Source organism: Geotrypetes seraphini, chromosome 19, assembly GCF_902459505.1.
Source record: "Geotrypetes seraphini chromosome 19, aGeoSer1.1, whole genome shotgun sequence".
Taxonomy (NCBI): Eukaryota; Metazoa; Chordata; class Amphibia; order Gymnophiona; family Dermophiidae; genus Geotrypetes; species Geotrypetes seraphini.
The window spans coordinates 35,423,011-35,436,862 of NC_047102.1; the positions used below are offsets into that span (position 1 = coordinate 35,423,011).

At 42.7% G+C, this 13,852-nt stretch overlaps 1 protein-coding gene across 1 annotated transcript in view; it reads right to left on the reverse strand.

Annotated features, from left to right (window-relative positions):
- Positions 1-13,852, reverse strand: part of IGF2 (insulin like growth factor 2) — a 55,359-nt gene that overhangs the window by 16,426 nt on the left and 25,081 nt on the right. The window contains exon 2 of the mRNA XM_033928247.1: positions 1,648-1,810. Within this exon, the coding sequence (XP_033784138.1) occupies positions 1,648-1,810 (163 nt within the window). The remainder of the gene's footprint in view (positions 1-1,647; positions 1,811-13,852) is intronic.

A 13,852-nucleotide genomic window follows, 5' to 3' on the forward strand; every position in this document is an offset into this window, starting at 1 on the left:
CTTCATAGTACAGTGAAACAGCCTGCCTTTGGCAAATTTCCTTGTCTATTAAATCAAATGCTTAAAAGAAATGCATATCATCATGTTGTACAATTTGCATTCAAAATGCTAGCATCAGCTATCGAATGTGGCCGAGTGAATTTTATAAAACTTTTTCCTTGTATAAAGCTTGCTTTACATGTGAAAAGAGTGTTTATAAAACTGCATATTCAAAGTAAGCACATGGGACTAGCGCACCTTTTATGCGCAAGCATTTCCAGGTGCATCATTTGGATGGCGTGCAGATGCAGTAGCTGTGGACATGGTTTTTGCATTTTAAAAATGCATATAGATATCCACAGTCTGTTTAAGGCCCTTGAATCTACATTGTGTATTTTCAGATACTGCCTCTTAAACTGTTGTTTCAAAAAGAAACGGGTTAGTAGTCTACAATTGCTGGAACATTTGGTCATTTTTAGCTACTTAAATACATTTCTCCCTCCATATTCATAGGTTCACAGCACTCGTGACGTCGATTATTCGCAGTTTTCATCTTGATGACTCTGCCGCCTCCCCTCGAATTACATCATCCTGGAGTGCTGAGAAAAAATTTCAACGCTTTTGTCAGCGTGGTTGGGCGAATGGCAGTGTTTGGGGTGTGCAAAGAGAAGCATTCGGCACTTGCTTCGGTGTGGTCGCGAATACCAACGGTAAGTTTTATTCACGGTTTCACAATATTCATGAGGGCTACACCACAAACCCCGCGAATATGAAAGCAAAAAGTTATTCACGATCTTTTGGTATTTGTGGGCCGTCTCAGACCCTAACCCCCGCAAATATGGAGGGAGAAGTGTACGCATTTTGTTCCTCACTAGCTAAGCTGTTTAGGTCTATGCCAGGTTCATCAAACTAACACCCCCAAACCTGCCTGGTTTTGAGGAAACAGTAGAACATTTTTATTAGGATTTATTGCTCACCTTTTATGAAGAGATTCACTCAAGCTACTGTACAAGAAATAGCTTCAATAAATAATGCTCTCTCATTCTATAACAAGTCACTTACATTTAAGCACCTGTTGCATGCTTAAATTTATAAAAATCCTAGCATTTGCACACGTATGTAAATGACAGAAATGCACTCAACTGCCGTTCTATAATTACAATGGAAGGAGAATGTTTACAGGGGAGGGACTGAAATTTACAAGGTTAACTGATTGAGGCCTAGAAACTTGATATGTAAATATCACAGAGGAGGAGAGTGTGGTGTAGTGGTTTGAGCTATGGTCTCAGCACCCTGAGGTTGTGGGTTTAACCTCCATGCTGCTCCTTGTGAACCTGGGCAAGTTACTTAATCCTCTACTGCTCCAGGTATATATTAGTTAGCGAACCCACTGGGACAAATAGGGAAAACGCTTGAAGTACTTGTATGTAAACCAATGAGTGTGTAAAACGACAAATCCCAACCCCTTTCCCTTCACATTTAGGCATGCTGGTGGAGAATTAGCCTATGCTGTCCCAGAATACTAACTAAGTGGGCACTTAAATTCAGATGATCAGTCAAAGAATTACCCCCATGTTTTCTATGGTGACTAGTTTACATATTCTCAAGACGGGCCTGAAGATGGTATTCCAGTGCCCTAAAACATGAAGCGGTTTTAGTATTACTTACTAAAATAAAACCCTCGGTCTCCACAGACAAACTGCAGTGTGTCGACAAGCTCTCCCCCACAGAGTGTCTCTGATGCTCCATAGGCCTTGGCAGAGTCCACTGCATAGATAAGGAACGTAAAGAGAAGAATCAGCAGTCTCCCTGCTGTAGACAGCTGCGACACCTGTGGAGGGAAAGAGTGAAGCTAAGTTAGGAGCAATGCATTCCTCTTTCCAGTTCCCAAAGACTAGTCTCTTCCATCAAAATACTGTGATCACAACACAACCCTTTGCTTCCCCCCCCCCAAAAAAAAAAAAAAAAATTCTCATCCCAGATCTCAAGTTCAAAACTACATTTTTAATGAGGGAAACAAGCACACACCTTTGCACAGGATTAGCAAAATAACCTTCCCCTCCGTTAAACTACATACATCATGCCTTGGTTTATGCCTACGTGAATGAAGCATGGCTCTAGACCAGTGGTCCCCAACCCTGTCCTAGAAGGCCACCAGCCAGTTGAGTTTTCGGGATAGCCCTAATGAATATGAATGGGGTAATCCTGAAAACTTGACTGGCTGGTGGTCCTCAAAGACAGGATTGGGGGACTACTGCTCTAGACCATTGGTTCCCACGCCTGTCCTAGGGACCTCCAGCTAGCTAGGTTATCGTCATATCTAATTTTAAATATACATGAGAGAGATCTGGATGCACTGCCTCCATTGCATACAAATTTATCTTATGCATATTTCTAGACCGCAATACCTTCCAGATCCATGTGGTTTATATCAAGAGACTGTACATCACAGTGAAATACAAGAGAAATATCTTCCTTGCTTTCCTAAGAATTTTACAAAAAGAGATGTCTTAACAGTTTTTGGAAATGCATAGATGAAATCGAAGAAGCAAATAAAATATGTAGTTCCGAATTCCAAGTAGTAGCCTGATATGCAATTGTTCGATGCAAAAATTTATTGAAAAGACATCCTTGTACTGGAGGGAACATAAACAATGAACTTATCCTTAGTGGACAAATTGCCTTAAAAAATGTAAATTGTTCTAGTAAATAACCAGGTGCCTGACCATGTACGACTTTATATCCTGAAAACCCAACTGACTGGGCATCTCCATGATTGGTGTAGAGCCCCCGTTTCCAAATCTGTGATTCCCAAGCTGGCCCTGGAGCACTCCCTTGCCAGTCAGATTTTCAGGATATCCCCCCCTCCTGAATGTCCCCGACTCCATCCTTGACACTAGTGCTGCATGATTTGCTAGAAAAAAAAAAAAAAAAAAATCGGACTCATCGATTCAGCAACCCCCACCCCTGTTGTCTTCTTGTTGTAGCTTTAGGAGGCCTCGGAGCAGAGGTATGTCAGTCTCATGGTGGGAGGGTTGGTGGGGTTCTGCTGCACAGGGGGATAGGAAGGAGGGAGGGACAGAAAGATGCTGCACATGGGGGGGGGGGAGGGAGAAAGGAAAGAGGAAGAAATAGGGTGGAGGAGAGGAAGGGAGAGATGATTGTTGTATATGAAAAAAAATAAGACATCCCCGAAAGTAAGCCCTAGGCGTTTTTTTGGACCCCAAATTAATATAAGACACTGTCTTATTTTCGGGGAAACACGGTACAAGTCACCCGAAACAAGGATAGTTAGTGGTCAGCTGTTATTTATGATAACAATTTGATAATCTTATATAGCATATACAGTTTAATTCTTTGTAATATATTTAACTCTATACAATATTCTATGTATCAATACCTTGCCTTTAACCCTTGATTTGGTGGGATCTAAAATTGCATATAACAATCCCAGTGCCTAACTTTGGGTACTATTTACCGAGGCCTGGATTCTGTAACCGTCGCCATTGCCGGTAGCCGCCTTAAAAAGCAGCCGCCGATCACTTGTGAATCGCACAACGGCACCAGGTACAGAACTGAGCTTCCGTCAAAAGATAGGCACCGGAAACGTAGGTCAGGGTTTTCCAGTCCTACATTTCCGGCGACTACCTTTGATACGAGTTGCACCTCCGTAGGTGCTTTCAGCCACCTAATGCCAGTTCTGGCGTTAGCTATGCCCACAGTGGCATTAGGCAGCCTAAAGCAGCTATGGAAGCGCAATTCCAGTGCTGATTTTTGTAGCGCCAGAAAGCGGGTAAAGTCATTTAAACTGTGATTTTTACGGAGCTTGGGCACCTAAACCAATTGGCACCGGTTAGAGAATCCAGGCCTGAATGTGCAAAGGAGGCCTTCTTTGTAAATGGTGTTGTTAATCAGAAGAGAGTACATTTATTATCATCAAACAATAAAATGCACATTTCAGTGTTTTCTACTCGTTTTTTTCTTTGAGAACAGGCCATGGCATGGCATATGGTCGTTTACGTTGTCCATATTGTTGCAAATGAATGCCCACCTTAGGAGACTAACTTGCTTCAGTGCAGGAGCAGGATTCAAATCCTGGCTTCCCAGTCTATGGCGTTTACTAATCACTCGTCCAGTTCTCCTTACATTGTTTCTTCTTATGCCGTTATCTATGCCACGTCTCCCTAGAGGGAATCCCGACTCCTTCCCTCCTGAACCTTTCCCCACTCCTTCACGTTTGCTCAAGAGTTGTTTTCAGCTTCTTTTATTATTCCCGATAGAAAAGTGCAGAGGAGGAGCAATGCTAACTTTGTCCCTCTAGCTTCACTTCTGTTCCGAAACAGAATACTGAGGCAACCTGTGACCCTCACTGGCCCAAGGATGCCACCATATGGCCAAAGAATTCTCTTCCTCTGGAAGGTAATGCACTAGCTCACACAGCTTTTTGGTCTCATTTCTTTCTTGGCTTAAAATGTCACTTCAAGTTCTGTCTGATATCTGTAACTTGTTCCAAGTGCTTCCTTCTGCGAAGTGATGCATATTGGGAAGAATAACCCAAATCATAGTTATCAAATGCTAGGGTGAACTTTAGAGGAATTCAGCACCCAAGAAAAAGACTATGCTGAAACCTTCCATCCATCCAATGTGCAGCAGCGCCCAAAAATGCAAACAAGATGCTAAGAATTATTAGAAAAGAGATGGTAAGGGAGTGTGTGATGCAGTGGTTAGAGCTACAAACTCGGCACCCTGAGGTTGTGGGTTCAAATCCCGCACTGCTCCTTGTGATCCTGGGCAAGTCACTTAATCCCCATTGCCCACCAGGACAGTTAGGGAAAAATGCTTAAGAACCTGAATAATTTTTAATCTGCATAGAATTGTAGGATACGTGGAATATAAAAAAGAGACGGTAAATAAGAATATTATAATGCCTGTGTATTGCTCTATGGTGCAACTTCATCTTGAGTATTGCATTCAATTCTGGTCACCGTATCTCAAAAAAGAGATGTCTGCTATTGAGACAGTCATGAGGAAAGCCACCGCTTGCCCTGGGATCAGTAGCATGGAATGCTGCTACTATTTGGGATTCCGGAATCTTGCTACTCAGATTCCAGAATGTTATGTTATATTATGTTAATCAGGTTTTCTATTCCACCTTTACCTATTCAGCTCAAGGTCGGATTACATTACAAGAGGTTGGATCAGTTACCCAGGAAGTTATAAAGGACAGAGTGACACGGTCATTCAATAGGTTTGCTAGTACAGGTAGATCAGCATAACTAATACAGTTAGGTCATAGGAGGTCATTGTTGGTTGTTTTGTCCCGGGAGTTACATTACAGAATTTAGAAATGTGCTTGGGTTGGCTCTCGGGCTTTTAGAAGTTTTCTGAACCTGCGATAGTGGGAGTTGGTTCCAGCATTTTGCTAATTGATACTGGAGGGCTAGGGTAATTTGATTGGTAAAATTCTACAAATGGCACCTAACTTTAATTGATATACAGTAGGGCCCAAATTCTGTAACCAGCCCCTAAAGTTAGGCCCCTGTTTCGGAAGCGCCCAACCAGATAGGCGCCTATCTAAATTGAACAAGCTCAATCAAGCTTTTGAATCGGCATTTCTTGGAACATAGGCGCCTATCTGTAAGAAGATGCCTCTAAAAATTTAAGCGGCCTTCAAAAAAAAAAAAAAAAAAAAGGCGCTATGCATATTAGGCCTGGGCGTGGTTACGTGTTAGACGCCTTCTTGCAGAATCACAGCTCTTAAGCGTGCTTAAGTGCTCGCATGGGCGCCTAACTTTGAGTTGTGCCTAGAGCTGGCCTATTTAATGGGCGCCTCCAAAAATAGGTACCGCTCAGCGTGATTCACTAAACAGTACCCAATTTTACTTGAATCACACTGAACAGTGCCTAAATCAGCGCCTGACTTTTGGGCGCTTCTTAATAGAATTTGCCCTTTGGTGTCATTTTCCTAGGCACCTACTGAGTTAGGCACCGTTTATACAATCGGGCCCTATTTCTGAAAATTACCCTCTAACAAGGTCATATATGGACAGTGTGTGCTAAAGGGGAGAGTGTGGCACAGTGGCTAAAGCTACAGCCTCAGCACCCGGAGGTTGTGGTTCAAACCTACACTTCTCCCTGTGACACTGGGCAAGTCACTTAATCCCCTCCTTTGCCCCAGGTACATTAGATAGATTGTGAACTAGAGGTCTGCATGGGAACGGGGATCGCGGGAATCCCGCGGGTCCTGCAGGAATCCACCCCTAACCCACGGGACTCCCACGGGGACCCCCCTCTAGCCAACGGGACTCCCACGGGGATGGAAGGCTTTGGAAGCAGGGTTTGTCCATATAATATAATGGACATGTCAGCCTTAGTAAAAGAGGGGATTTATAAGTTAATTACCTGAACAGAAAACAAAAAAAGGGTTCCAACAAAAAGATTCCACAAGGAGAACAGCAGCGCAAACACGAAAGAAACTGGAATTGATGATCCTGTCAGAAGTAATTGCTGCTTTTTATGGGGACGGGCGGGGATGGAGGGAATTCCTTGCGGGGATGGGTGGGGACGGAGAGGATCCTTGCGGGGACAGGCAGGGATGGGTGGGATTTCTGTTCCCGTGCAACTCTATTGTGAACCCGCCGGGACAGATAGGGAAAAATGTAAACCAATCTGAGCTCCCCTGGGAGAACGGTATAGAAAATTAATTAAATATAGTGTGAAAAAAAGTTCCAGCCTCTAATAACCAGAGCTGGTATTGTGACATCATGATGCCTCATTCCACCAATGCCTAAGAGCCAACCTCATCGGTGATGTCACAATGGATTGACTGACCTATACTTGGCTCACTTTTACTACATTTTGATTTCTAGAGTGGTGCAGTGGTTAAAGCTACAGTGAAAAATTGATTCAGTTTTACCTGTTTCTACACCACTCAGGATTTTGTACTCTCACTGAAGCATCAGACGATGAATGTAATGTATACCCCAAAATCAGTTTTAGTCTCGAGTTTCCAGGATTTATTTCAAATTAGGAAAAATACTGCCGTTTTATTCCAGAGCAGCAAACTGACTTATTTATTTAAACCATTTCTAGTCTATCATGAAATCTAAGCAGAGTTCAGTATAAATGTAATGTACATAACGTCAGCCTACAGTAGGCAAAAAATGAAAATCAACACAAATATTTCAAAATTACAAAATATGAAAAAAACATTTATGCCAGAAAATTCCTAGTCTACAGCTAATATGTTTAATAATTAAATACAAACGTCATATCTCCCTATAGTGTTAGGGCCAGCTAGCGAATACCAGACTGTCCTGGTCAAGAAATCAAAGTACCAAAAATTAACACCCTCCTTTTCTTACAATACCGCCAAAGTGGTTTTAGTGCCAGCCAGAAAAAAAATAAGTTTATTTGTATCCCACTTTACATAATGCAGGTCACAACAAAATACAGTAAAACTTTGGATTTCAAGTAACTTGGTTTGCAAGACAAGCAAAACATTTTATTAAATTTTAACTTGACATACGAGCAAAGTCTTGCAATACGAGTACATACAGTATACACACATTGCAACTGAGCCGATGGTTCGTCTCTCTCTGACACTGCAAGAGTGTGGTGACTGTTCTAAACATGCAAAGTCATGCAATACCAGTAAATACAGTATACACACATGACATCGCAACTGAGCTGATGGTTCTTCTCTCTCCGACGCTGCATGTTCTAAACGGGCGAGGTTTGCAATACAAGTACGAATAGTATTTTGTATTAACGTTTTGGGGTTGTGGAACGAATCGTCTGAGTTTCCATTATTTCCTATAGAGAAATTTGCTTTGATATACGAGTGCTTTGGATTACAAGCATGTTTCTGGAACGAATTATGCTCTCAAATTGTATATACATAATCATAAAAAATCAACAATACATACACAGCAAAATAATCACAGGCAAAAAAGCGACCAGCGCTCAGACAGTACAACCTAAAATTAAATTCTCATACTTCGTCTTACGAAAAAAAAGTATCTTTTTAATAATCTTTTGAAATTATTAAAGTTTTCCTGCTGGCGTTATGTACAATGGAATCTCATGCCATTCTCAGGGGCCTATACAGGAAAACACACCGGTCCTGTACAATTTCAGCCTTAATTGCCGAACTGTTGGAATAGGAAAAAAAACACCATATGTTACTATGTAACTTCATGGTTTGTCCTCTTATCTTGATTTGCATGTACCCAAGTCCATTCCACTCAAGATTTTTTAGACCTCAATCATCTCTTCTTCAAACTGAAGAGCCCTAACCTCTTTAAGCCTTTCCTCATAAGACTCATTCCATCCCTCTAATCATATGCGTCGTCCTTCTCTGTACCTTTTCTAATTCTGCTACATCTTTTGTGTGATGTGGTGACCACAGCTACAAACAATACTCAAGGTGTTGTTATACCGTGGAGTAAAACAGAGGAAAAACAGTAATCTGTGGACACCGAAATTGAATCCATCAGGAGCAGCAGGCATAGCCCAAATCCCATAATTTCAGATTTGGTTCAATTTAATGTCAATTTTTAGGGGAGGCCCCCCAAGTTGCGACAATCATTATTAAACGTTGCTGCAATTTCTCAACTGCTTCAGAAATAGGACCATCAAAAGAGAAAACATTGGATATCTTTGGCGTAATTTCTTCAAGTGGGTTAGTTTTGCGTATACCATGATTGTAATGAACCTCACTCCTAAGCCAGGGCATGTGGAATATGATTTTAGTCTTTCAAATTTACAGCTAATGTTCGCCATAGTATTTGCATTACGGTTATTTTTATTTGATATACCACCTTTTCTCCACAGATATTAGAGTAGTCTATGACCTGTGAAGTGGTTCCTGACCATTTCTATAACCTACCTCTACTTCTATCTGTACCCCTCAATCCCCTTCTCCTTTAGGAACCTATCTAAACCTTCCTTGAACCCCTGTAATGTGCTCTGGCCTATCACAACCTCCGGAAGCGCGTTCCATGTGTCAACCACCCTCTGGGTAAAAAAGAACTTCCTAGCATGTGTTCTAAACCTGTCCCCTCTCAGTTTCTCCGAGTGACCCCTTGTACTTGTGGTTCCCCACAGTCTGAAGAATCTGTCCCTGTCTACCTTCTCTATGCCCCTCAGGATTTTGAAGGTTTCTAGGGAGACAAGTGTATTTTCCTAAAGCTGATCTGAAATGCTTCCTCACTCTCAGAATCTGACAAAAACCATTCAACTGTGTTGGGACTGCTTTTTTTAATATCCATAGCTAGAGTGGACAATGAACAAATCAGATGGTTAATAAAGAACTGAAGAATCTACAGATTCTTTTTCCAGAGTTGGTAGAGTTTTTCAGGGCTCCAGCAACATACCAGATTTCAAAGGAGCATTAACTGACATCTATTGCTAAAGCAACATCATTCCCCCAATTGCCTGAAAACAAGAGGAAAGCAGAGGTCCTGCAAAATGGATTAATGTTATATGTTATGGGAGCCATTCTAGCATTAGTTACTCTTGTAATTGGGCCGAGTAAGATGAGCAATAAAGTTATTTTACATGGAATAGTTTTGGAAGCTCTGTGTCTCCAGACAGTTGCACAGCTATATTTTTCTAAGCTTCCCTTCATGCCATAAATCTCTCTCTCTCCATAACTGTCTTTTTAATTTAAACGTTGCTTCCACCTTCTAAGAGCGTGTGCTAAATATCTGTGAAATATTACACATCCACAGGGAATAATTCAGCCTCCTCCAGATTGTGAGAGAGTATTTACAGTACCTCTTTAGAGGAATAATAAACTGGTATCAAACTCAGGATGTTGGCCTAGACCAGGGGTTGGCATCCTTTTTAAAAGCAGAGAGCCGGTTTGTCCAAACTGTTTGACCCAAGATTTACAAAGAGCCGCAAGGTGTAGCTTCTCTTCCCTCTAACCCTTCGCAGGTCTCTGCACCTCTAAACCCTCTTCCCCCGCCCCTCTCCCCAACCCCTCACCAAGGTTCTCTCCCCTCTCCAGACCTCGACCCTTTAATATCCCTCCTAACCCCATGAACACCCTCCCCCCCCCCCGGGCCTACCAAGGTACCTGGTGGTCCAGCGGGGGTCTTTGGCCCTCTCGTTCCTGCCTCACGGCTGCCTTCTAAAATGGCTGCCGCGACCTCTTGCAGCTCACGGCATTTCCTGTAGTACCGTGAGCTAATTTAGAAGGCAGCCACGAGGAGGCAAGAGCGAGAGGACTATGCTCCTGCCACAAAGACCTCCGCTGGTAGGCCCAGGTGGGGTAATCATGGGGTTGGGAGGGAGATTAAAGGGTTGGGGCCTGGCGAGCCACAGCCACAAGCAAGAAGAGTCACATGTGGCTCAAGAGCCGCAGGTTGCCAACCCCCTGGCCTCGACTGATCTTTGATCTGACTCAGTGTAGCAATTTTTATGTTATTCATAGGAGGTTCTGGAATGATCTTGCTGTAGAGTAATGTAATTAATAGCTAGTCAAGTTAAGCAAGTAAACCTCCTGCCAAAGGAAACATCCCCCACAATTTAACACTAAAGCAAATCACGTATGTGTCACGCATGCTGCAAAGTCTTTTGAACATATTTGGTTTGTGTTACACACCTCTAAAGCTGATCGATCAGAGATCTACCAAACAGGCATAAAACAAGAACAAAAGATACCGAATGTGCAAAGTTAAAATCTAGTCAATGAATACAATTCTGGCATTTTTGGAGCCCAGATTTTTAAAATAAAGATTGAACTAAAAAAAAAAAATCTCAAAAATTGCTTCAATGAGTTTACCACTTAGCTGGATATTAAGGTGCAGTAAAAGTTGGGCTTTTGCCACATCTTAATCTTCCACGGGAGTGACTAACCTGCAAGTAGCTCAGTACCACAGGTTAGCCATTCCCACCATATATAACCAGCATTATTTGCATTGCCCAGGAGAGTCAAGCCACGTCTTAAAAGGGCCAGCCAAACTGAAAGTAATCTTCCCCATAACATCCCCTGTCCCAATGCCCCCCTTGCTTCAAAGACACTTCTCCCACTGTTCCCCCCCCCCACCTCCTGAAAGCCCCCACCCCAGAAATGTTTCCAACCATCCTCCATGTTTCATATACCCCCTACCCCAAAGCCCTTCCCATCACCCAACACATTCCCACCTTCCTGTGGGATCCCCAGAGCCTTTTAGTAATCCTTGATATTTAAGGGGGTAGGAACAAGAGCACTTCCCTTCTGTTCTGTACCAGCACTGTGTTCAAAATGCTGCTGGCAATCCCTAGGGATAGTCTCACAGTATTACCACCAAGAGTCAAGCTGCCATACAAGGCAAGATTAAGGTTACCGTATGTCTGGATTTCCCCGGACATGCTCTCTTTTTAGAGGACTGTCTGGGTCTCCAGACGGATTTGGAAAAACTGGCAGTTTGTCTGGGTTTTGAAGGCCCCCTGATCTGCCAGAGCTTGGGGCTGTCCGGAGGGCGTCCAAGCATGTTATGTCATGGTGTCACATAAAGTTGCCAGATTTTCCTTTAGGACAATCCGGACCCTCCCTAGCCCCGCCCCCAAGCCCACCCTAGCCCTGCTCCCACTGCCTACCTTGCCGGGCACGGAGGAAGTCCATGCATGTGCGGACTTCCTCTCTGCCAGACACAGCTTTTCAAAACCCGGAAGTGCCAGGCTTTGAAAAGCCGTCTGGACCCCCTTCCTCTATAAAAATATTTTAGGAATGATCCACAAGTCACACAACAAGGGTGCATCTAGGAAAAGGCAGCATCTTAAACACTACAGTGAGCACTAGAGCATCAATACACCCATCGTTCATCTAAAAAAAAAAAGCCAGCTTAATCCAGATCGATCCTGCACAATCGATGCTAACAGAAAACCATGTTTTGATTGTTTTAGCGACGATCGCATGCACAAGATGGCTCACTGCATGTTTTTTTCCTCAATCACCCATTTTCCTATCTGGCTATGCAAATTAGCTATTTAATATTAAAACCTCATGCAAACCACCTGAGTGACTGATGCACTAACATTGCTTGGCGATGCACAAAAAAGCGATAAAGTAGCACAACTGGTCAAGACCTATCTTACCAGCACTTTCATGTGCACAGATGCTGTGCACGTGTTACAATAAAAAAAGATAATTTCCATTTTCTATTTATAAATGTTTATCAATACAGCTATAAAACTTTGTTCTAAAACAACAAGATTGTTTTCTACCTTTTGTCATTTCTGCTTTAATCTTCTCTTCACTCTCCTTTTTCCATCCAGCATCTGTCCTCTCTCTCTCCCTCTGTCCCTTCCATCCACTGTCCACCCTCTCCCCCTTCCATATGGCATCTTCCCTCTTTCTATGCCCTTTCCATAAACTGTCTATCCTGTGCCCCTTCTCTCCTTTATACATGATTCATTTCAGCTTCACCCCCTCTTCATTTTTCTCTGTCTCCACCCCAGTTTTGTGGGCGGTGGAGACTCACTGGCACTGTGTCTCCCCCCTATCTACAACCTGCAGCAGGCTACGATCAGCGAAGGAAACCCTGCACAGTCCTCCCTTCCTCTTCCCAGCTCTGGCTCCCCAGTGTGACTGGGCATGCGCACAAGAGCTTTGCTTACTGATAAATAACCTCCCAAAGCTCAACACCAATAGCGTGCATATGATTTGCATGCCATTAGTGCTGAGCATTTTGGAAGTTGTTTCTCAGTGTTCTTCCTAAGGTACAGAAGAATGCAGAAGGAGTTCCGAGCATTGGCCTGCACGTCTGGAACAACTATTTGAGATGCAATTAAGATTAAAAAAGGTCAAAAGTTGAAAATCCAACTGTGAGCATGAAGTGGCATTGTCAACCATATAGGCTCCCAAATTTTTTGGAAAAGGTGCATGCAACTTTAAAACGAGAGTTCAGAAGTAACAACTGTATGCGGATTTAACAGCAGCTTCCCTATGGGCACGTCCAATAAAAAGAAAAAAATTACCAGCACACATCTACACATGCTGTTCTGTTCTAAATATTAGCCTCGCAGAAAGTTTTAGAAGGCCAATATGTACTTATGTGCATATGTGTGCTGGCACTTTTGTTTTCGTTGACCGTGCTTGTGTCCAATAGGTCCTAATTAGCTCACAAGTTCTGTGCACTTTAAATTTGCATTTTGGTAGCTTACTGAAGAACCACAGAATATCTTTTGGCTAATCTTATGGTAGAAGCTTTGCTTTCAGCCATCAGCATGCAGCTCTACTGCCTGGCTTTCTGTGTCTGTCTGTCTTTCCTCTTCTTGACTCTCCAGCCTGGTACAAAGTGACTCAATTACTCTTATCAATTTGATAGCCGGAGAGTGCACTTCAATACCAAGTGGGTAAAGGCTCGAATCCTTTCCAATTAACTTCTCCCTCATCCTAAAAGTGAGGTGGAGGGATGTCAATCCATTAACAAACTAGTCGTTAACGCCTGGTTACAGCTCATTTTGCCACAGTTACTGCTTAATGACCCGTTTAGCAAAAGCCTGCCACCACCCAAGGGCTCCACTCTCACCCTTTTATCTGGCGTTCTTGCACAAGTTCCAGGAAAAAAAAAATCAAAACAGTTTGATAATGTCTACCCTCATGAAATGATCTTATCAGCAACTTCACATGAAATCGCACTCTTTACAAGCTTCTATCTGTTCTCTCCCTGACGATCCCTGATTTCTACGCAAATATAGACATAACCTGCTGGAAAATATTTTACAAGCCCTGCATCATCCTATCACTAAAGAGGAAAAAGGAGCAAAGAGAAACATATTTTTTTAAAAAATAAATGCTTTGTTACATATGAGTTGACAGCATTGCCCACATGCTAATTTATGCCAAAATTTGAGACAATGTGGTTTTATACCTCATTGG